The sequence below is a fragment of the Penicillium chermesinum genome, assembly GCF_028974085.1.
Source record: "Penicillium chermesinum strain IBT 19713 chromosome Unknown utg000003l:1.0-5111272.0:1.0-5115320.0, whole genome shotgun sequence".
Classification (NCBI taxonomy): domain Eukaryota; kingdom Fungi; phylum Ascomycota; class Eurotiomycetes; order Eurotiales; family Aspergillaceae; genus Penicillium; species Penicillium chermesinum.
In genome coordinates, this window is record NW_026695313.1 from 2,062,877 (window position 1) to 2,083,623 (window position 20,747).

The following is a 20,747-nucleotide window of genomic DNA, read 5'->3' on the forward strand; positions in this document are numbered from 1 at the left end:
GACTAGCTACGTGCCCTTCAGGTCAGCCCTGTCTACCTTTCATTTCTCGTCATCGCTCCAATCCAGCAACTGCATCATCTGGTCCTCCGTCATGTTCTCCGCGCGCTTTCCGTTCTGCTTGTTGATGCTCTTCAGATACTTCTTCTGGCGCTTGCGTGCCATAGCGCTCCACTCGGGGACACCGCTGGCATGGGGCAAAACATCCTCCTCATCCTCCTCAACCTCCTCATCCTCCTCAACCTCCTCATCGGAGCCGTCAACTTCGCCCAGGACCTTCCCACTGCTGCCACCGCCACGGAGGGCGTTGGCAGAGATCTTGGCCTTGCCAGCAAATTCGGCCCTCTCCTTTTCCTTCTTCGCCTTCTCTTTCTTCTTGGAACGGTCGTACATCCATTGGAAAAGCTTGTGAATGTAAGGGCGGATGAGCAAATAGAAAATCACAACACCAATGACCTTGGTCCACCGGCCCGCGTTCACCGTGGCGAAAGAGTTGTAAAAGTTGCGACCGAAGCGGCGAGCATACTCCCCGACGAATCCAAAGGTTTGTATGAGAAACTCATTGGCAGCGTCAGCAGCAGCGTCGCTGAGATCGGGCTTTTGGGCCTGGTTATTCGACATGGCGGCGATTGATTCTTCTGCCGGCGAGAAGTTGGTGGCGCGAGTCTATGACAGGATGGACGCGTAATCGGACCGAGCAGGAAAGGAGGAGGCGGCCCAGAGGACAGGCACACGGCCAGAGAAGGTTGTATTAAGCGGTGCAGCAGCGCAATTGACCACGAAGCCCACTGATCTGAGAATTTGACAAGCTCGAAATAAAATCGCGCTTTTTCCACTTTCTATGCGGAAGGAACGGCATACGCGGATGATTGTTTCCCCGGGGCGCGCCGTGAGCCAATCAGTAATCAGTGTTTGACGTCCGGGTACATCCTCCCATCTCGGCCCAATTTAAGAAATATCGGATGCATAGTATCCACATATATACTACAAGCTACTGAACGAAACAAGGCAGCTCTTATAGTACGAGCTCAAGCCTGAATGGAGACTACTGGAGAATGCACAAGCCCAAGTAGATGCCGTAATTGATTTGGTATACCGTCAATTCGGGCCCATTGATGCTCTTGTCGACAATGCAGGGACTTTGTCCGTCACTAGCAAGATTACAGATATCGATATTGATGAAGCATGGGTGGCATTCGCAGTCAACCCTAAAAGGAGCATACTGGTGGCTCAGGCGTTCGTTGTGTAAAATTGGCAGACTTGGCAAGTGCGGATCAACGATTTGGCCGACGCGTCTGCGGGACCGATCAACCGATTTTGCGGCGCGTTTCCAACACCTTAACTCTCAACAATCGAACCATGGCACCAACCACACAAGAACCAAGCTTGGAAGAGGTGAGGCATATTGAGGTGGGTGAGCTGAGTCCTGCTGACAGATTGTGATAGCGCATGAAAGCCGCTCTGTGGTTCTACGTTGGCAAGATTGTCGACGAGGAAACCTTGAGGCTCGGTACAACTGCCACGAACCAGTTTACCGCGGGTCTCACAGAGATCGTATGGGCTCAGATCGGTAAGGAAATGACTTTCATGGGTTGTGACTGTTGCTTGTCTCTAGAGCGAGAATGTCGTCAGCCCTACGTGGCTCCCTTACGGTGAGGCTAACATCTATCTAGAAGGCGCTAGCTTGGACATCGAGGCGTTTGCCAAGTGAGCCAACCCCAGTAACAATTGGATTTGCAACCGGACACCGCTTTTCCTGTTCTCCCTTGTCCGGAACCAACTGTTACAACGGATGCTAACCGGGATTTCCTGTTTAGGCATGCCGGACGCTCGACAGTCCAAACGTCAGATGTTCTGATGCTTGGTCGTCGTAACGAGGGATTAGATCAGATCCTTCGCGCATTCGTGGAAAGCCAAGAGACACAGCGCCAAGAAGGCCTTGAGAATGAGTCTTGAGCTCCTTGAATGGCGGATTTGACAGCCGGTTATTCCAACATGACTCTGCATTGTTCCGGTGTGGTATCTACGCACCCTTGCATTCATCTCCACGCTGGCCTCTCATTGGTGGGATCTTTTAAGGTCTCCCGGGGTGCGACAACTCATGATGTATGAACTTAATACTGATTTCTTTTGTTGCGGTATACCTTAACGTTTATTTTATGTCACAACGGTGCAACCACAATCCGTGGAACCAATCACCTGGCACGCCCTTACTGATTTCGAATATTCCACCATATGCGAGCTGGATCTCGTGCCTGCGAATCCTGATGATCATACGGTACCCCGGTCAGGCTCGACGCCACCCCGGCCGGCCCCAGGTTCATACCCCCGTCAGAACGAACACTCGGCAGTGTGAGCCCCCCCCCCCCCACTACCTCTTATCGAAGCGTCGTCACTGAGGCTGGGCATTGACATTCAAGTTGGGGCTTGATATTGGAATACGCCACTGGAAGGTGCGGCATCCTTGTATGAAATCTAGAAATATACCTATGATTCCAGCGAATAGGATGCGTTCCCTGGACAGTTGCCCTTATCTGCTGCTTTCCTCTGGTTCATGTAGCCCATCCCAACCTGCTTGTCCATAGGTCCTGACCTTGTTCCAAGACTGGTGCTTCTTCCAAGGTTCCATTCACGACATGATAGATGACGTCGAGAATGAATCAACTGCAAAGTGTCTTTTCAGATATAAATTCTTCCTGGGAGTATCTACCCAGATCGCATAATCTCCATCATACTCAGTAATCTTAATGCGACTTGAGGTTGTGTCCAGTTAAGTGGCATTGTCTCCTAGAAAGTTATTCTGATTGCCCAAGTGCTACTTCGGCCCGTCAGCGGTCGCCACAATCACCCTCGCTGGCTTCGAATCTTATAACCAGTCGAACCAACACAGTCGCTCAAACGACGGCACGTGCCGAATAATCAACCAAAAGCAATCGATGGATGCAGAGTTCAATTCTGGATCCAAGCAAACAACATCATGATGTCGAATATTACTTCTCCGACGACAGAGAAAACGCTCCATACTACGCTGAAGAGCCCGCCATTTATGGAATCCGTGCGATTCCATGGACCGAGTGACATTCGCGTGGATCAGGTTGAAGAGCCGACATGCGGAAGAGGCCAAGTGAAGGTACATCTAAATTCTTCTGTTTGCTCTGAACGAGCTTCATACTGACGTTCAAATGCAAAGATGAAACCCGCATACGTTGGGATTTGTGGCAGTGGTAGGTCTTAGAACCCACTTTACCCACTGAGAGCAGCTTCTGACAGTAATAGACCTACATGAATACACCAGCGGTCCTGTCCTAATCCCACAGGAGCCGCACCATATCACGGGCTCAACCTATCCAGCTCCAATGGGCCATGAGTTCGGCGGCATCATTGAAGAAGTAGGAGAGGGCGTTACCAATGTCCTTCCTGGCCAGCGGGCGGTGGTACGGCCAACGATTTACGACGATACCTGCATTGCGTGCAAGCAAGGCTTGCGGCATTGCTGTGAGAACATCGGGTTCATTGGACTCAGCGGTAAGTACACAAGTTCAATTCCTGCTGCTTGGTCAGAGTAGGTTTTGATAAAATCCCAGGATACGGGGGCGGTATGTCGAGGAAGATCGTGGCACCAGCAAGCCACTTCTACCCAATTCCAGACAACGTCTCCCTTGAGACCGCCGCCCTGATCGAGCCCCTCGCAGTAGCCTGGCACGCGGTGGATGCCTCCCCCTTTAAAGCAGGCGACTCGGTGCTTGTAGTCGGGGGCGGGCCTATCGGGATCGGCGTGGTGCAGGTGCTGAAGCTGCAAGGCGCAAAGAATATTTTTGTGGCCGAGCTCATGGAGAGCCGGAAGAAGCTCTGCCTGGAATTCGGTGCTACGCATATTCTGAGACCCCCGTGAAGTGGATGTCGGACAGCATGTGCGCGGCATGACGGGTGGCGCAGGCGCGGACGTGATCTTCGATGCGGCGGGCGTGGAGAGGGCCCTTCTAGGTGCTATTCATGCTTGTCGGGCGCAGGGAACTATTGTGAACATCGCAGTATGGGAGAAGAAGCCTTCGCTCCCAGTGAACCAGCTGATGTATAATGAGCTACGGTATATGGGGGCAGCGTTGTACGATGAAACATCCTTTTTGAACGTCATTGAAGCCATAAGCTCTGGTACGCCCTCCCTTGCTTGCTGCTGCTTTCTTTCATATCTTGGGGATCAGCTCTTACTAACCTTTTGAGTAGGTGAACTCACACCCGAGAAGATGATCACTGCAGTCATCAGTCTGGACCAAGTTGTGGACGGAGGCTTCAAGGCGCTGTTGGAGCATCGGGATAAACATTGCAAAATCTTGGTGGATGTACAGGCATAGGCAGCATGATTTCGGTGTATTAGCCCTTACCCCGTATAGAATTGAGGCAATGCAAAACCTTGTACTCCGCACGATGCACCAAAGCCCAGTCGTAGCTTCCCTCAGGTTCGGAAAGGCGCAGTGTGGCTGAAAAGGTCTCGAAACTAAATGTTGTGTTTCTCTCGCATCATATTTCTTCACGTGCGGTGGCGGGGCCCCAAATGGCCAATACATGGCCTGCTTGGGCCACCACACGGGCCCAAAGCGGCGAAAGGCAGGAGCGATCGCTTGGCCTTTGACATCATCCCTCCACATCTCGTGTGGCTGGGTACTTCGAGCCACTCACAGTGGGGGATGAACCAGGGATTCACGAGGGGCGTCCCACTGATCTACCCACTATTGCGTCGGAGTCTTTCATGGCCTCCTTTTCAATCTGTACTGAATCCTGTTGCCTTCTACGCGTATTTAGGCTTGGCTCATTTGCCTTAAAACTCTTTCTCCTTCCCCCCCAATCACCCAAACTATCCATACCCCGATACAAGAGAACAGAGCCATCATGGGAGCCGCTGGAGGTGTCTTTCTCCGCTTTTGCGGCCTAGTTATACGATTCCTGCAGTTCCTCGTGGGAGTCGTCATCCTTGGTATCTTCTCATACTTCCTCGCCATCCTCAGTCACCATAACCAGACGATCGCAACTTGGGTGAAGGCTGTCGAGGGTCTGGCTGGCGCTACCACTTTGTATGGCCTGCTGGGCACTATCTTTGTCTGCTGCCTGGGCGGAGTCGCATTCTTCGCTTTCCTGGGAGTCGTTTTCGACGTCCTTTTCATGGGCGCCATGATTGCTGTCGCCATCTTGACTCGCCATGGTGTGAACAAGTGCAGTGGCATCGTCGATACCCCCGTCGGTAAGGGTAACGCCAATGATGACAGCCCCTCCGACCTGAGGTACAGGACGGCTTGCAGACTAGAGAAAGCCGTATTCGCAGTCTCGATCATTGGAATGTGAGTACAGATCTACATCTTTGGATATACAGATGTCCCCCCCCTTGTGGACCAGTTAGTAACATTTATCTCACAGCTTCTTCTTCCTGGTTTCTGTGTTCTTCCAAGTCCTCTTGGCCCGCCACCACAAGCGCGAGAAACGCTTCGGTCCCTCTCCCGCCAACGGATACACATCTGGCAGCCGCAGGTGGTTCTGGAGCAAGAACAAGAATGCCCCCGACGCGGCCGGTGAAAACATCCTCCCTGGGCACCCTACTCCTCATGACATCGAGTATGGCACGCAGCCCCAGAATGAGAAGTCGTGGTTCGGTGGCTTCGGCCGCAAGAAGAACAATGGCACTGGCGCCCCAGCAGCCACCGGGGCCAATGGGTATGGCTATGGAAATTCCGCCTACACCGGTAACATGTAAATGAGATCTGGCAAAGGGCCAAGGCCCCTGCGGCTGGAATAGGACCTTACGATCCTATCCTGCAGCAAAATCGCTAGGTCCCTTGCGGGAGATGATTATTTTGTTTTGAATTTTTAACATGACATGACGATACGATAGCTGGAAGCTGTGGAGCCGTGTACAACGGTTAGCACAATGTACAATCTTTGGCTAATGTTAGCAGACACGAGTAGGCACTGCGAATAGCTTTGCCAAGGACATAATAATACTGAATTAATTTGCACAAGACCATGCGTGTGCCATTCAAGTTCTGACAGCTGGATCGCCCCCACATGCACTTAAGGAAGGAAAATGACGTGTAGATGATAGAACAATAGTATTGTTGTACTCCGTACCTGAAACTCAACTAACATACAGGTGGGTCTTGGGTCATGTGGCGGTCGGATCGACAAAAGAAGAGATCATTAAGAATCCCAAAACATGGGACATGAACATCAAGGTGGACATCTAGAGGGTGATTTAAGTGATCAAGACAGGGGGGAAGTTGAACATGCGCCAAACACCAGCATATAGAGGCGGGAGATGACCCACGAAGGAAAAGAACCACCAATCACAGGCAACTAACGAGAGGTAGTCATAGATGCTTACCAGAATCGGTGAGTAGGAGGAACAGGAGCCATGGCTCCGAAGCGACAGGACATGCCAGCGGCGACTGATCCCATGTAAATGGGGCGACTGTTGGAGCACATAGCCCAGCTCCAACCATCGGGGGGAGCAAAGGATCTCGCCAGACGTGCAAGCGAATCCAGTAACGTAGTTCTGGAACTCGTTATTGGTGGAGGCCTCAGTTGAGAGGCCGGCCTCGCTAGAAGCGACACGAGGGTCGGCAGTGGAAGAGCCAAAGCTCTTAGCAATCTTGTGCATGTTCTTCTCGGTGCTAGTAGCATCCTTCTGCTTTTCAGGAGCGGGAACGTCCTTGTGCTTCGGAGTAGCGGGGACATCCTTTTCCTTCTTAGCGTCCGTGGTCTTCTTGGTGCTGGGGGCATTCTTCGTGTCATTGCTGCCAGCTGCCAGGAAGGGAGCGCTGCCAGAGCACTTGTAACCCTTGCCATCCGATGTGCCAATGACGTTGTCACCGGGGAGAGGGAAGTCAACAGTTTCGCCCTCAATGGTCACACAAGGGCTCTTGTCACCAACGTTAGCAACGAACATCGCAGGGAGGCTGTCGAACCCAGTCAACTTGTTGTCCATGTCACGGGGAGCCATCTGGTGGTCGGAAGCCAGGACCATGGGAGGATGAGAGGCCTTCTTGTCTTCGGACATTTCCTTGTGAACAGGCTTCTTGTGGTCATGCTTGTGGTTGGGAGTGTTTGAGGCGCCACCACCGCCAATGGTGACCATGGCACAGTTCATGTACATTTCACGGTTGCCGACCTTGTTGAACCAGGTCCAGGCGAGGAGAGCGTCACCGTCTGGGGCGTCAGAAGGAATAGTGAATTTGTAGTCCTTGGGGATGGGGCAGTCGCCAAGCATAGACTCAATGACCTTGAACGTCTCGCCCTGGTCGTAGGAAAGAGAGAGTTGGCAAGAACCGCCATCGTGTGTAGCACTGCCCTCCAAGGTCATCTCCTGCTCAGAACCCTGTGGGTAAGTTGCCACGGACACAAACTTGTCCTTGGCGTACCCCTTACAAGGGTAGTCCGATCCGGATGACGAGAGAGGGTTGGTGTAAGAGTAGTCCTTTTCGGCATCGCTGTCCTTGTTCAGCGGACTGCGAATGGGATAGGGCTTGGACATCTGCATGTGTGCTGAGGCCGTTCCGGCCAGCAAGCTGTAGGCAAGAATCGTGCCCTTCATGTTGGAATAGGGTATCAATAACTGCGACCTCGTATTAGTAAAATGCCAAATAGACGGTCATAGTAATCACCATACACTCGCAATGCTTCCAAGAGAATCAAAATTGGGTATCAATCAACTTGGAATGAATCTCGAAGAAGAACCACCAGGGTTAACACGATCGAGCAACCTCTTGAAGAGCAGAATGGTAGAATGTCGCCAGAGGAGCATGCTACCGAATATAAATAACTACCCTAGAGAAATAGCGCGCACATTCCCGGGCGTTGTTTAGTGGAATGACAAACGCCATCATGTTGGTGGCTCAAGCCTTCTCGTTGAGAAGGAGCCGATGGCCTCGCAACCCGTGGAATGTTGCCTCCAGGTCGCTCCTGCTGTGCTGGCACATTCTGTTTATTGAGGATTCTGCCGAGAGGATTCCATGCATGGATGTCTCCAGTAACTCGTTAATTCTCCGATCCTCCCTACCCAGAATGTACGCGTATAAGTAGCACGCCCCATTTGCATCCATCTATGCTCCTAAGTCTCCATAATCGCGATGAAAGAGGCGACATAGAAAGGTTCGATGTGAGTCCCATTCCCACTATCAAATTAATCTCGTCCTATACGCATGGCATCGCATGGAACCTACCTAGGAGATTTCAATGGCCATGATGTCAATCAGCTTGAGCAGAATCCGAAAGCCATGCCACCAGCACTCTTGTATAGACATCAAACCATATGGAGGAAGGTCTTCGCTCTACAGCTCCGAGCATCCGAGAAATTCGACCAATCGTGGCTCCAAGGGGCACACTTCGCCTGGCCCCTGTCGCTCCCTGCATACCATCCCAAGAAACCCAATCGCATCCACTCCACAGTCGGGATGATCGCTCGTGAGGAATACCATCCGGCGCGCCACTTTGATTAGTTAGTTTGGCCCTGGGCCGGGGTTGGAGCTCCATGCGACATGCATTATGCGATGTATGGCATTCTATAACTCACTTATTAGATCTCGAGCCCTACGAGGTTCATACAATCCCCCGATCAAAGAATCGAAGAATCGACTGCCAAGGCGGGTCTGATCGTAGATGCCTCAAATGTCTGTAATAATTATCTAAGTATGGCTTAAAGCGCCAGTGCACTGGTAAGTGTTGCAGGATGCCCGTCGAGCATCCTAATTCGGCCAAATGACGATGCGTCGCGTACGCGACTTTGTCCACCTCCCGCTCTCCGCGCTTTAATGATTCATTCCTCTCTCCTCCCTTCGTAGCGCCAATAGCGCTTCAAGCACACCTGCTGCATGTTTCCGCCATCCAGACGGCTGTGTGCTCTGTCTATTCAGCATGCCGGCAAAACAAGGCCCAGGCCGGTGATTCGCCACTCCTCGTCATTGAGGCTCCCCGATCGATCGATGTCTGTGGGGATCAGATGTTCGTCGGTTCCAGGTTTTGATCATGTTCGTCATCCACTGCAGCTTGGCCGCAATCCGGGGTACGGCAAATTCTATACAACCCTTTCGCTTTCCATTCCGCCCTTAAAGCCTCCAGTTCGCCAGTTCTCATCTTCCAACCGCGCAATGGCAGTGCGTGCTAAATCAACCGCGAAGCCGGCGCCGGCCGATCTTTTGAACAATGACAGTGTCTCGCCTACTCCTAAAGTAAAGGCAACTCTTGACCCTGAATCCGAAGACGATGTTCCAATTGAGCCGGAGGAGCTCCAAGAGGCTCTGGGGAGGCCACCGCCTGTCCATAGCAGCTATCTCCCTCTTCCTTGGAAGGGCCGACTAGGATATGTGAGTGAATCATACCTTTTAGCTTGCGAAAGTCATTGCGGTTCTAATTATTGCAGGCTTGTCTAAATACATACTTGCGATCTTCGAATCCTCCAGTCTTTTGCTCCCGCACTTGTCGCATTGCCTCCATACTCGAATACCGCCATCCACTACGAGACCCCGACCAGCCAGCGCATGCTACGAAGAACCGCCCAGACCGTAGCCTGCCTGCAGATGTTGCGCGGGGACAGACCTTTGTCGAGTCCTTGGGACTGGCGAATGCGCGCGATTTGGTGAAAATTATTCGTTGGAACGATAAATATGGCATTAAGTTCATGCGACTCAGCAGTGAGATGTTTCCGTTCGCCAGCCACAAAGAGTATGGATATAAGCTGGCCCCATTCGCATCTGAGGTGTTGGGCGACGCGGGACGTGTTATCGCAGAACTTGGCCATCGAGTTACGGTGCACCCAGGACAATTCACCCAGCTTGGGTCTCCCAAGAATGAGGTTGTGGAGGCATCGTACCGCGATTTAGATTATCACTCAGAGTTGCTACAATTATTGAAATTGCCGCCGCAGCAGGACCGCGATGCAGTCATGATTTTACATATGGGCGGGGTCTTCGGTGACAAGGCTGCAACCCTGGACCGGTTCCGTGAGAATTACGCTCGTCTCTCGCAGGATATCAAAAATCGACTGGTGCTGGAGAATGACGATGTCAGTTGGTCGGTCCACGACCTGCTCCCCGTCTGCGAAGAATTGAATATTCCGCTCGTTCTCGATTACCACCATCACAACATCATTTTCAACTCCGACGAGGTTCGTGAGGGCACCCAAGACATCATGGCCCTTTACGACCGTATCGCGGCAACATGGTCGCGAAAGAATATTACGCAGAAGATGCATTATTCCGAACCCGAGGCATCTGCGATCACCCCGCGACAACGCCGCAAACATAGCGCGCGGGTATCTACCTTGCCACCCTGCATACCTACCATGGACCTCATGATCGAAGCCAAGGATAAAGAGCAAGCAGTGTTCGAGCTGATGAGAACGTTCAAGCTGCCTGGCCACGAGCTTGTCAACGATATCATCCCATTCATTCGCACAGATGAAAACAAACCCAAAAAAGGGTCTCGCAAAAGTAAGAAAAACAGCGAATCCCCTGAGCCGGAAAGCCCTGGACAGTCTGTCCCTGAAGAGGAAGTCGGCATGGGGGGGCCCGCAACGAAGGGTCTACTGGCCCCTCGGAATGGAGGAATGGCTTCGTCCTGAGAAGAGAATTCTCCGCCCTAAAACAGAAGCGAGTTCAGCAAAGAGCCCACGAGCTAAAAAGGTCAAGGTCGAAGCAACTGAACAAGACTCCGTCCATATGAGACCTGCCAAGAAGGCAACAAAGGCAGCTCGTTCGCCCGCGAAGGCTCGCACAAAGCGCAAGGCAGAAGAAATTGAGTCTACCCCCGAAACAGAGGAGTTTAGCTCTCCTGCCGAAGCAGAGCTCACGCCACAGAAGACTGTTTCTCGACGAAGTAGCCGCGCGAAAAAGGTGAGCTACACCGAGGACAGCGCATGAGAATTCTGTCTCGAAATGTATAGATATGACCTTGTATTATGTTGCATGGGCTGGCGTTGGCGTGTATAGTACAGGGGGGTTATAATTCAAATGAATCTGTACAATATTTCTTTATCAAAAAAGAAAAATCTCATGAGTCATCCTGTATTCTCTCATCCAATATGAACCCTCCACACTTGAATGCTTGTCGCTGACCACGTGATCTTTGCGTAACCATGCATTGATGAGACAACCCTGCAGAAATCCAATGCCCCTCATCTTCTTGCAACTCGCAACACTGTGTGTCGAGATATCATTCTATTTAAAAAGTCCCTACCATTGGATCTACTTCCCTGTGGAGCATAGCATAACCAGCACCATGCGTGAATGGACTACACTCTTATCATCTGTGCTGATGGTCCTGGTAGGCGCCAGAATATCTTCTCCACTCCAAATAGATGGACGCGTTACTGATCACCAATTCTCATCAAACAGATGGGCTTGGTCGGCATCAGCCTCGGCGCGTAGGTGACTATTGAAGCCTGATATCCACGTAAAACTATCCTAACATATACAGCCTCGCCTGGTCCCAAACCATATCACTCTATCTTCCTGTCCCCGCTTGGATCTCAGCAGCAGCAACGTTGCTCACCCCAGTCCTGGGACTCGCCCTCGCCGTCTTTTCCGCCCTAGCCTTAAAGACCACAAGCCAGCGTGACCGTGCCTGGTACAGTACCCGGATCCAAGGAGCTATCTCTCTGTTGAATCATCTGCATACGATACTGTCAACCGTCTTGGCAACACTGGCCTTAGCTTATATGTTCCCAGAGAGCTTGCTATCTTGCAACATCGAGCAGCAGTGGCAGCAGTTCTTCCATGTCAAGAACTCCGAAGCGGTGCGTACGATCCAAGATAGCCTGCAGTGCTGTGGTCTTCGAAGCACCCGTGATCGCGCGTGGCCGTTCAAAGATAAGAACCATGGCGACGAGGCCTGTGAAGTCCAGCTTGGCTATTCGAGGAGCTGCATAGAGCCTTGGATGGCCCGACAACGGAAAGCTTCATGGATGACATTTGCCGCTGTTCTTTTGATCGTGGTTCTGAAGGTATGTGCTCTCTTGATTTCGACTGGACAGGTTCTGATGTTTGAATCTAGGTTGCGGCCATGTCGTGGAACCGCCGTAAGCCAAGCTGGCTGAGTAATGATTTCTCCGAGACGGGAAGTGGCTCTCGAGGGTATCGTAGAATTACGAACGAGCGAGATGAGGCACATTCCGAAGACAACCTCAGGAGCTCTGAGACCAACAATGACCTCTCGAGAGGGTGACTTGCGCTTTTGTCATGAATTATCTGTCATAGTGTATTACCAGCTTAGTTTTGTACCGTCTGATAGGTCATGGGAGATATATTTCGGATCCTGATAGCCCCACTAGCTCAAAATTCATTCAACATCTCGCCCCCAAGACCACCAAAATGTGAACGCTTATATCTTACTAACAAGACCCATAGCGGAGTATTCGTATCATGTGGAAGGGGAGGAGTAGGAATGATGCTACTGTGGGATGACTCCTTCGTCAACCCTGCTGCGGGGCCCCACCAGTACGAAGTAGGAGGCCAAGTTGGAACTTCCCCGCAGTCCCGTGAGGCCCAGGTTCAGCTGGAGGTCCATTGGAATAATCAAATAATGAACTTGCGAGAGCGAACGTGGAGATCCACAAATTACCATTGCCTTGATTTTAATTCGTGCTGATCTCCCTTCAAATGTAGGAGAATATTGGAGTGGAGACTAATCGTGGGGGGGACCTCGGCTGATGACGCGCCTACTTACAGAGCCGAGGTTCGACTAAGCTGAAAATCATACGAGTGTGATTGGCGACTCGTAAACCTGGAGAAGGACAATTCTACCTTTGAACTTCCCCCTTCCTCCTCCGAAGCAACTCCAGTACTGCCACAATGCCGGAAACCCTCACCCGCGCCGAAGTTGCGAAGCATAACACCGAGGAATCCCTCTGGTGCATCATCGACCACCAGGTCTATGACCTGACGGATTTTTTGGATGCCCACCCCGGTGGCTCCGTTGTACTCGCCCAAGTTGCCGGTAAAGATGCCACGACCGATTTCTACAATCTGCACCGCCAGGAGGTGCTAGAGAAGTACAAGGAGCAACTGCTTGTCGGCACTATTGAGGGCGAGACGCCCGAAGTGATTGTGCCTGTTCCGGGCGCCATCAGCCCAGTTCCCTACGCCGAGCCACTCTGGCTACGCCCCCAGTTTAAGAACCCCTATTTCAAGGAGAGCCATCGCAGGCTGCAGAAGGCGTTGCGAGAGTTCACTGACAAATATGTGACTCCCGAGGCCCAAGAGAAAGAGCGGGATGGCACATACATCAGCCAGGAGCTGATCGACCGCATGGCAGAGACAAACATTTTGGCTATGCGTTTGGGACCTGGCAAACACCTTCACAACCGGAAACTCCTGGGCGGAGTTGTGGATGGTAAGGAGTTTGATTACTTTCACGACATGATCGTGGCGCAGGAGCTCGTCCGAGCCAACGCCCGAGGATTCCAAGATGGCAACATGTCTGGTATGACCATCAGTTTGACTGCCGTGCAGCAGTGGCTGGGAAACACAGCTCTTAAGGAGCAGGTGACAGAGGAAGTTCTGTCAGGGCGAAAGAAGATGTGTCTCGCTATCACCGAGGCTTTTGCTGGCAGTGATGTCGCAGGTCTCAAGACCACTGCCACCAAGACCCCCGACGGCAAGTTCTATATTGTTAATGGAACCAAGTGAGTGTTTCCCCGCGAATCCCATGAAATTTCAGAAACGGAGGTTAATTATTCTCCAAGGAAATGGATCACCAACGGCATGTTCGCTGATTACTTCGTGACTGGCTGCAAGACCGAAAAGGGCTTCTCGGTGCTTCTGATCCCCCGTGATGAGAACATTGAAACTAAGCAGATCAAGACATCCTATTCGACTACAGCCGGGACTGCCTTTGTGCAGTACGACAATGTGAAGGTGCCAGTCGGTAACCTTCTTGGCGAGGAGCACAAGGGATTCCAGGTCATCATGTCCAACTTCAACCACGAGCGCCTGTACATGTGCTTTGCTGTCGTCCGCGCATCAATGAGTGTTGTGGAAGAGTGCCTGAAGTGGTGTAACCAGCGAATCGTCTTCGGAAAGAAGTTGATCGAGCAGCCAGTGATGCGTCAAAAGTGAGTATTCCTAGCAGGGTCAGTGGTAAGCGTCGGACGCCTCATTAACAATGAAACAAAACAGACTCGCGCGTATGATTTCTCTCACGGAGTCTAATCAGGCTTGGTTGGAATCTATCACCCACCAAATGAACAACATGACCTACGCCGAGCAGGCCACACACATGGCTGGGCCTATCGGTCTGCTTAAGTCTTATGCGACTAGATCCGCCTACGAGATTGCCGACCACTCCACCAACATCTTTGGTGGTCGTGGTATTACCCAAACCGGCATGGGTAAGGTCATCGAGGGCTTCAACCGGGGCAACAAGTTTGACGCTATTCTCGGTGGTACTGAAGAGATTTTGGCCGACCTTGGTGTAAGACAGGCTGTTAAGAAGTTCCCTAAGGCGATGTTATAGAGCCGTCTTTTGTATTTATAAGTTCAAAGACATCGAGAAGCGTTTTCCTCAAGTTGAATCCTTATCTCCATTCTACATAATATGGACAATCCAACCGGTGATGCTACCTATTAGTATTCTAGCAGAGATGCCCATAAATAAGTTCGATGCACGGTGACCAGCGTAGCAGCTTGGATCTGTGGCGGTTTCGCATTGACTCAAGTCCTCAAGTCTTTGTAGAATTGTCTCAGAATATGTTGCCGTCTTGCCGCCCTTTACCGCCCTGTATGCCTAGCCTAGATAGCCCGCTCCCTCGGGAGCTCCTAATATGAACAACATTCCCCTCCAAGTTTTGCACCTAGTTTGGCTAGCCGCCAACAGAATACCCGTTAAGTGACAATCACGAAACGTTGATGTGAAGACCTCCTTTGTTGCTTTGATACGCGCTGTTGCAGTTCAAAGAGGCTCAAAGACAGACTATGTCCATCTGAAGACAATGGATAAAATCAACGTATCCTCAAGTACTCAAGCCCTTTAAATTCCACTACTTGCGTCACTGATAACCGGAATGAAACACGAACTTGGATACACTAGTATTCCAATTGCGCTTCTCATACTACCATTATATCCAGAGAATCGAAACACATCAGAAATGGAGTTTCCTATTCCCAGTCCTTGGATCTGGGCTCATTTCAAATATTCCCGGGCCGATGAAGGATTAAGTGCATACGAGCTGCTCTACAAGACGCTTCAGATTGCGGAGCACGATGCACATGACACCTTCATTGATACTCGGAATGAGTTTGAATCGCCGCTTATCAAAGACGTCCCAATGCTTTCCCTCCAGATACATGGCATATTTCAATCTTCAAAGGAGGCGGCTACAGAAGTCCGGAATTTTTTACGACACTGGACAGTGGATATCACCCTCGATATTCCTATATCTTTCGACAAAGATCTCATATTTGCCAACCCACTTGGCATTAATCATGCCATATACATTTAGAAAGCAATGAAGTATGCTTATCCAGCCCGAGTAGAGAAGAAACAAACTTGAATGTGTACTTGTAGAGTGGACACTGATAAGCTTCGTAGATATGGCGATAAAGGATAAGCTTCTGGATCAACTATTTTCCGTGTGGGATGGGGCGCGTCATCCTCCTGCCTGATGCGCCCAGGTTAGGGATATGTTCATCTTCACGTCTGTTTGACATTTCGCTTCTTCAAGAATCTTCCAAAATGGCATCACAGAACCCCCTGACCCCAGATCGCATCTTAGGCCTCGCAGCAGATAGCCTTAATGAGCAGCAGAGCCTCAAAACACCGCATGAGGCTGTTGCTCTGATCGGCCATGCGTGCATGGCGGCGGTAGGATTTCGGCTTGTGGGACTGGGAGAAGATCATAATATAGGTATCAAACCGCCAAGAGCCTATGATGATCTTGGGCCGCTGACCTCTTCAGACTCTTCTCCAGATGTCCGTAAGCTCCCTGCGGAATGGAACGCCAATTCTACCTTTGACTTTCGATACGCCCACGAGCAATCCTCTATGCAGTACTTGCTGAAAGTAAGCAGGCTAGGCAATAACACTGTTATAAATGCGCTTGCTCTCGGCGACGACCGCACCAGCTCCTTCGATCTCCCCGTCAAAGACTATATCTCTGGGTCTTCCTTGCCACTATCCTCCACAGATAACCTCACAAACGCCCTTCGTGAAGTATTTATCTCGCCTTCTCGACTACAAGACCTTATCAGCCTCTTCAAAATAAACGTCATTCAAAAGCTTGCTCCGGGCTTATACAAGGAAGGTTACGAGGCTGAAAGCCAAGGACAAGCATCTCGCGCACAGCCAGAAGACAGACCCCGGCGAGATCCTCTTCGCGACGACCAGCTACCTGCCCCCGCTCGCCCATATCCTTTCGATGATCCTCTAGCGGTTCCACCTCGTCGGCCTCACCCCGTTGGTGATTTTGCCCCTCCAGGGTTCGAAGACGAATTCGAAATAAACCGTCCCCCGCGTGCATATCCCCCGGGACTTGGTGGCAGAAGCCCTTATAATATTGGCGAGAGGGACCTGTACCCCGCCGGATTAGGTCCGAATGATCCTCTCCGTGGTACCATAGGGCCTGGTTTTGGGTCGGGTGGCATGCATCCCACATTTGACGACCCGCTCTTTGGTGGCCCCGGCGCAGGGGCAGGCTATGATCCCCGGGCGCCCCCGGGTGCGAGATGATGATCCTCCTGGACCTGGAGGACCACCCTTTGGACGGGGTCGCCCACCATTCGGTGGGCCCGGTGGCGGCTTCGGCGGCTTTGGTGGCGGGGACATTATTTGAAGGAACAGGCATGCTTAAGGTGACAGGGGAACTTAGCTACTGAAGCTGAAGCCCTATTCATGACATGATTCTCTTTTCCCTCTGTATATATTGATGTAAGATAGTGGTTCACGTAAACGATGCTATTTCCAGTGCACACCAATAAGATGAGGCACTTGGAGACGTAATGTGCGTCTGATAGACGCAGTATCCCGGCAGCGGCTAGCTGGAGGGAAGTATTATCCTAGAATCGGTATGGCAAGGTCCCGCACGTTCCTTCCCCGGTGGTGTTTTCCTCGGGTCATTGCGATGGCGTACCCCTCATATTGACTTGAGAGATGCAGCTCTACAAGCTGTCCACTAGCTTTGTTCAAGTGTTTGTAACTTGAAATCAAGCAAGAACATGTCCAAGTGTAGGAAATGGAGGCCGATGCCATATTGGACCATGAAATACTACCATTGGCATGCGGTTGTATCTTGGAAGGTTGTGGTTTCGCTTGAATGGGGAAATCCAGTATCACTCAGCCTTCATGTTATCTGGCTAGGGACTGATTTATTGCCTTCATAGCGCTTCAGCCATCGGTGAAGCTCAGCTATCTATGCGGCTATGCCACATTATATCGGGTATGGCAACAAAAAAAAAGAGAACAAAAGAAAAGCAACAGAAAAGAGGCAAATGCGAGAAATTTGTTGCTTGGGTGACATTATCCCAGAATCATCATTATGCTGCTCATAAGGAGTCTCTTGAATGCTGATGGAAGGAATGTATGCCCCGCTGTTGGTGTGCGGATGTTATGTGTGTGGCTGGAGCATCTTGGTGTGGCGCAACCTCCCAGACCTTTCCCTCCCTTTTGATTTCCTTGTTTCCTCTCTCCTCTCCAGCCGATCTTCTTTCCCCCCCGCTTCATCTCTGCGATTCGAGGGGGATTTGACTCTAGTGACTGAATTGCCCTCGTCTGAAACCCCCTTCGAATCCCACCCACAATCCCCCCCGTGCGATCTCCGCCCAAAACTCGGTGTTCATTTCTCACGAGACCGCCCCTCCTCCCCAGCTGGCCCCTCCTAATCCACGCCAGCGGAGCCCACCATGGACAACAACATGGAAATCGATACGGCGCGTTCGCCCGAACCACACCACCTCTCGCCCACGAGCGACCCCGGCTCTATACCGACGTTGGATGGCTGGATCGAGAGTTTGATGACGTGCAAGCAATTAGCGGAGGAAGATGTGCGGCGGCTGTGCGATCGGGTGGGTTCTCGGCCAGGGACAATCTAGATCTCCCCGATTGATTTTTCTAACGATTCCATCCAGGCAAGAGAGGTATTGCAGGATGAGTCAAATGTCCAGCCTGTGGTAAGTATTCTTGCGGCTCGGTCGCGGTAACCCCCTTCCCCACCACCGTGACCTCCGATAATTTCGACTCTAGCCATTGACCATCTGAACAGAAATGCCCGGTGACAGTTTGCGGCGATATTCACGGCCAATTTCATGATCTAATGGAGCTTTTCCGCATCGGCGGTCCTAATCCCGACACAAACTATCTCTTCATGGGTAAGCCGTGACGTGGTGACCCGTGTGGAGGGGAGTGCTCCTCTACTCCGTGCGGAGGAATGACCTGGGTTTCTAACATTTATCTGCTTTTTTTTCAATTGTAGGTGACTATGTCGACCGCGGATACTACTCCGTTGAGACCGTGACCCTTTTGGTCTGCTTGAAGATCCGTTATCCCCAGCGTATTACTATCCTTCGTGGAAACCACGAATCTCGCCAGATTACCCAGGTATACGGTTTCTACGACGAGTGTCTCCGCAAATATGGCAATGCCAATGTGTGGAAGTACTTCACCGACCTCTTCGACTACCTCCCCCTCACAGCTCTCATTGAGAACCAGATCTTCTGTCTGCACGGTGGGCTGAGCCCATCGATCGACACTCTCGACAACATTCGATCTTTGGACCGTATTCAAGAAGTCCCCCATGAGGGGCCCATGTGTGATCTGCTTTGGAGTGATCCGGATGATCGCTGCGGTTGGGGAATTTCCCCCCCGTGGTGCAGGATACACATTCGGACAGGACATTTCAGAGGCGTTCAACCACAACAACGGCTTGACTCTGGTCGCTCGGGCGCATCAACTGGTGATGGAAGGATATAACTGGTCGCAGGACCGAAACGTGGTGACCATCTTCTCTGGTATGCTATCCACTTGCCCCCTTCCCCCTCCCCTCATGTCGAGCTTCGAACATGAGAACTGACGTATTTTAGCGCCCAATTACTGTTACCGCTGCGGGAACCAGGCCGCTATTATGGAGATTGATGAGCATTTGAAATACACATTGTAAGCTCCGCTTGACTTCTTCATGTTCAAAACAAAGCTAACGCGGCCTCAAGTCTACAATTTGACCCTTGCCCCCGAGCGGGAGAACCCATGGTATCGCGACGAACCCCCGACTACTTCCTGTGATAGATTTTCCATCGTTTGTCATCCTTCAAAGGGCTGCCGGGCTAGCGGAGGAACGGGGCTGCATATGACCAGAGCTCTCACCGTCTACTTAATTCTGTATGCCTTGATGCCTAGCCAGCCATCTGTTGATACCAATCATGAAAATAAAAGAAGCTTTTCATGCGATTGCCGGCCTGAGGCCATGGTACCGGCCTTGGAGCCCCACTTGAAGTATAATGAACATGCAATCCCAATTACTTCACTCCGCCATCTGCCAGAACCCCCCACCCTGGAAGGTCACCGCCTGACCAATAGGCTCATGCAGCATCCCGGAGATGTGTGTTCCATTCTCGCCTAGGATCTGGATATGACCGTCCTGGATCGACCCTGCGTATAACCCGTGCGGCTTCGGTAGATCATCGATGTTCTTATAGGACAAGGTCCCGCGGGACTGGAAGAGCGGGAGGTAGTCAGCGCTCAGTTCTTCGCGGGGAGCACTGAAATCCCAACGCTTGCCCTCGATAATGAAGGCGCCCTTGATGTCGTCGCCGAAACTGTAGACGGTGCCGATGGCTTCCGGCATCTGGAGTAGCATCTGGGGGTTAGCGAGTGCACGGTGCTGGGGAGGATAGTAGAGCGCCGCGTACTTTCTGTGCTCTTGTAAATCTAGCGTAGAGAATCGTGGGTGTGGTTCTACTGGCATCGAAAGTGCTTGGCTTGCATATATTTAAAGTCGAGAGAGCTTTGCGGGTATTTCGGTCGCGGATGCATTAATTCCACGACCTCTAGAGCTTCCTTGCATCGATGACATATTGCTCGCGAGCCGAGTGACGGTCCTGCGACTGCGGCGTCTCACCGCTGGTCTTTACTTGCTTTTGATTCGGCGTGCTGCCCCCGTTGATCCTCTTGGTCAAGAATGTTTGGCGTCCGAGCCGGTCTCACATCTCGACCTCACGTCTCCGTTTTGGTCCTTTTAATTCTCTCTTTTACCTGAATCAGCCAAGGAAGTATCCAGGCACGACAGAGAAAGCCTGCCAGCACCCCAGGAGCATTTTCTATGCAAGTACTGCATGACGATTATCTTCCGGGTACTGCAATTAGGGCATCTGTCGTCGGAAGGGGCCATCCCCGAGACGAGGATAGTTCATTACACCGCGTGTGGGTACTGGCTACTCCGACGATCAATGTGATGTAGGGCTCAGGCCCTCCCCATCTTTCTAGAGCTGCGTGACCCTCCCAGTAGATCAGAGCAAGCGATGTACAATGGGAATGCTTGCGCGACTTGCACGGCTGGCTGAGACGGATCCACTCACACCTGGTACGTGAGAGAGAGATTTGACGGCCTCTAGTGTAGATCAGTTGGAGAACATGGCACCACACCCTGGACTCGGCAACAACGCATACCCAGAAAGCCAGAATTGGAAAATGGACGGATTTTCGTAGCTGAGAAGCGAAAGAGGTCATGATTGATCAGCTGATAGAGGCTCTTTGACGTCCTCGGATATGTGACTTGATATGGAAGC

At 51.5% G+C, this 20,747-nt stretch overlaps 13 protein-coding genes across 13 annotated transcripts; 10 read left to right on the forward strand and 3 right to left on the reverse strand.

Moving 5' to 3' along the window:
• Positions 1-39: 39 nt before the first annotated feature.
• Positions 40-618, reverse strand: N7468_003678 (uncharacterized protein; the record flags this gene model as incomplete). The annotated part of the gene is made up of 1 exon (XM_058472975.1): positions 40-618. The coding sequence occupies one exon, from the start codon at positions 616-618 to the stop codon at positions 40-42; it is 579 nt and encodes a 192-aa protein (XP_058331978.1).
• A 738-nt stretch (positions 619-1,356) lies between these two features.
• On the forward strand, positions 1,357-1,953 carry N7468_003679 (CENP-S family protein; the record flags this gene model as incomplete). The annotated part of the gene is made up of 4 exons (XM_058472976.1): positions 1,357-1,392; positions 1,444-1,567; positions 1,671-1,704; positions 1,815-1,953. 4 exons carry the CDS (start codon positions 1,357-1,359, stop codon positions 1,951-1,953), a joined length of 333 nt encoding a protein of 110 aa, XP_058331979.1.
• Positions 1,954-2,977: 1,024 nt separating this feature from the next.
• N7468_003680 (uncharacterized protein) lies at positions 2,978-4,349 on the forward strand (the record flags this gene model as incomplete). Its single annotated transcript, XM_058472977.1, has 6 exons — positions 2,978-3,127; positions 3,188-3,221; positions 3,274-3,522; positions 3,582-3,860; positions 3,892-4,149; positions 4,222-4,349. 6 exons carry the CDS (start codon positions 2,978-2,980, stop codon positions 4,347-4,349), a joined length of 1,098 nt encoding a protein of 365 aa, XP_058331980.1.
• Positions 4,350-4,884: 535 nt separating this feature from the next.
• Positions 4,885-5,740, forward strand: N7468_003681 (uncharacterized protein; the record flags this gene model as incomplete). The annotated part of the gene is made up of 2 exons (XM_058472978.1): positions 4,885-5,330; positions 5,407-5,740. The coding sequence occupies 2 exons, from the start codon at positions 4,885-4,887 to the stop codon at positions 5,738-5,740; spliced, it is 780 nt and encodes a 259-aa protein (XP_058331981.1).
• Positions 5,741-6,238: 498 nt separating this feature from the next.
• N7468_003682 (putative extracellular protein) lies at positions 6,239-7,576 on the reverse strand (the record flags this gene model as incomplete). The annotated part of the gene is made up of 1 exon (XM_058472979.1): positions 6,239-7,576. One exon carries the CDS (start codon positions 7,574-7,576, stop codon positions 6,239-6,241), a length of 1,338 nt encoding a protein of 445 aa, XP_058331982.1.
• Positions 7,577-8,183: 607 nt separating this feature from the next.
• N7468_003683 (uncharacterized protein) lies at positions 8,184-8,480 on the forward strand (the record flags this gene model as incomplete). The annotated part of the gene is made up of 1 exon (XM_058472980.1): positions 8,184-8,480. The coding sequence occupies one exon, from the start codon at positions 8,184-8,186 to the stop codon at positions 8,478-8,480; it is 297 nt and encodes a 98-aa protein (XP_058331983.1).
• A 648-nt stretch (positions 8,481-9,128) lies between these two features.
• On the forward strand, positions 9,129-10,898 carry N7468_003684 (UV-endonuclease UVE-1; the record flags this gene model as incomplete). Its single annotated transcript, XM_058472981.1, has 3 exons — positions 9,129-9,344; positions 9,401-10,531; positions 10,584-10,898. 3 exons carry the CDS (start codon positions 9,129-9,131, stop codon positions 10,896-10,898), a joined length of 1,662 nt encoding a protein of 553 aa, XP_058331984.1.
• A 474-nt stretch (positions 10,899-11,372) lies between these two features.
• N7468_003685 (uncharacterized protein) lies at positions 11,373-12,201 on the forward strand (the record flags this gene model as incomplete). The annotated part of the gene is made up of 3 exons (XM_058472982.1): positions 11,373-11,401; positions 11,455-11,980; positions 12,031-12,201. 3 exons carry the CDS (start codon positions 11,373-11,375, stop codon positions 12,199-12,201), a joined length of 726 nt encoding a protein of 241 aa, XP_058331985.1.
• Positions 12,202-12,827: 626 nt separating this feature from the next.
• N7468_003686 (acyl-CoA dehydrogenase family protein) lies at positions 12,828-14,490 on the forward strand (the record flags this gene model as incomplete). Its single annotated transcript, XM_058472983.1, has 3 exons — positions 12,828-13,660; positions 13,721-14,089; positions 14,154-14,490. The coding sequence occupies 3 exons, from the start codon at positions 12,828-12,830 to the stop codon at positions 14,488-14,490; spliced, it is 1,539 nt and encodes a 512-aa protein (XP_058331986.1).
• Positions 14,491-15,037: 547 nt separating this feature from the next.
• Positions 15,038-15,475, forward strand: N7468_003687 (uncharacterized protein; the record flags this gene model as incomplete). The annotated part of the gene is made up of 1 exon (XM_058472984.1): positions 15,038-15,475. One exon carries the CDS (start codon positions 15,038-15,040, stop codon positions 15,473-15,475), a length of 438 nt encoding a protein of 145 aa, XP_058331987.1.
• A 233-nt stretch (positions 15,476-15,708) lies between these two features.
• Positions 15,709-16,701, forward strand: N7468_003688 (proteasome inhibitor PI31 family protein; the record flags this gene model as incomplete). Its single annotated transcript, XM_058472985.1, has 1 exon — positions 15,709-16,701. The coding sequence occupies one exon, from the start codon at positions 15,709-15,711 to the stop codon at positions 16,699-16,701; it is 993 nt and encodes a 330-aa protein (XP_058331988.1).
• Positions 16,702-17,870: 1,169 nt separating this feature from the next.
• Positions 17,871-19,245, forward strand: N7468_003689 (serine/threonine-protein phosphatase; the record flags this gene model as incomplete). The annotated part of the gene is made up of 7 exons (XM_058472986.1): positions 17,871-18,032; positions 18,096-18,137; positions 18,230-18,335; positions 18,440-18,811; positions 18,867-18,974; positions 19,047-19,119; positions 19,173-19,245. 7 exons carry the CDS (start codon positions 17,871-17,873, stop codon positions 19,243-19,245), a joined length of 936 nt encoding a protein of 311 aa, XP_058331989.1.
• Positions 19,246-19,483: 238 nt separating this feature from the next.
• Positions 19,484-19,927, reverse strand: N7468_003690 (uncharacterized protein; the record flags this gene model as incomplete). The annotated part of the gene is made up of 1 exon (XM_058472987.1): positions 19,484-19,927. The coding sequence occupies one exon, from the start codon at positions 19,925-19,927 to the stop codon at positions 19,484-19,486; it is 444 nt and encodes a 147-aa protein (XP_058331990.1).
• Between the last annotated feature and the right edge of the window lie 820 nt (positions 19,928-20,747).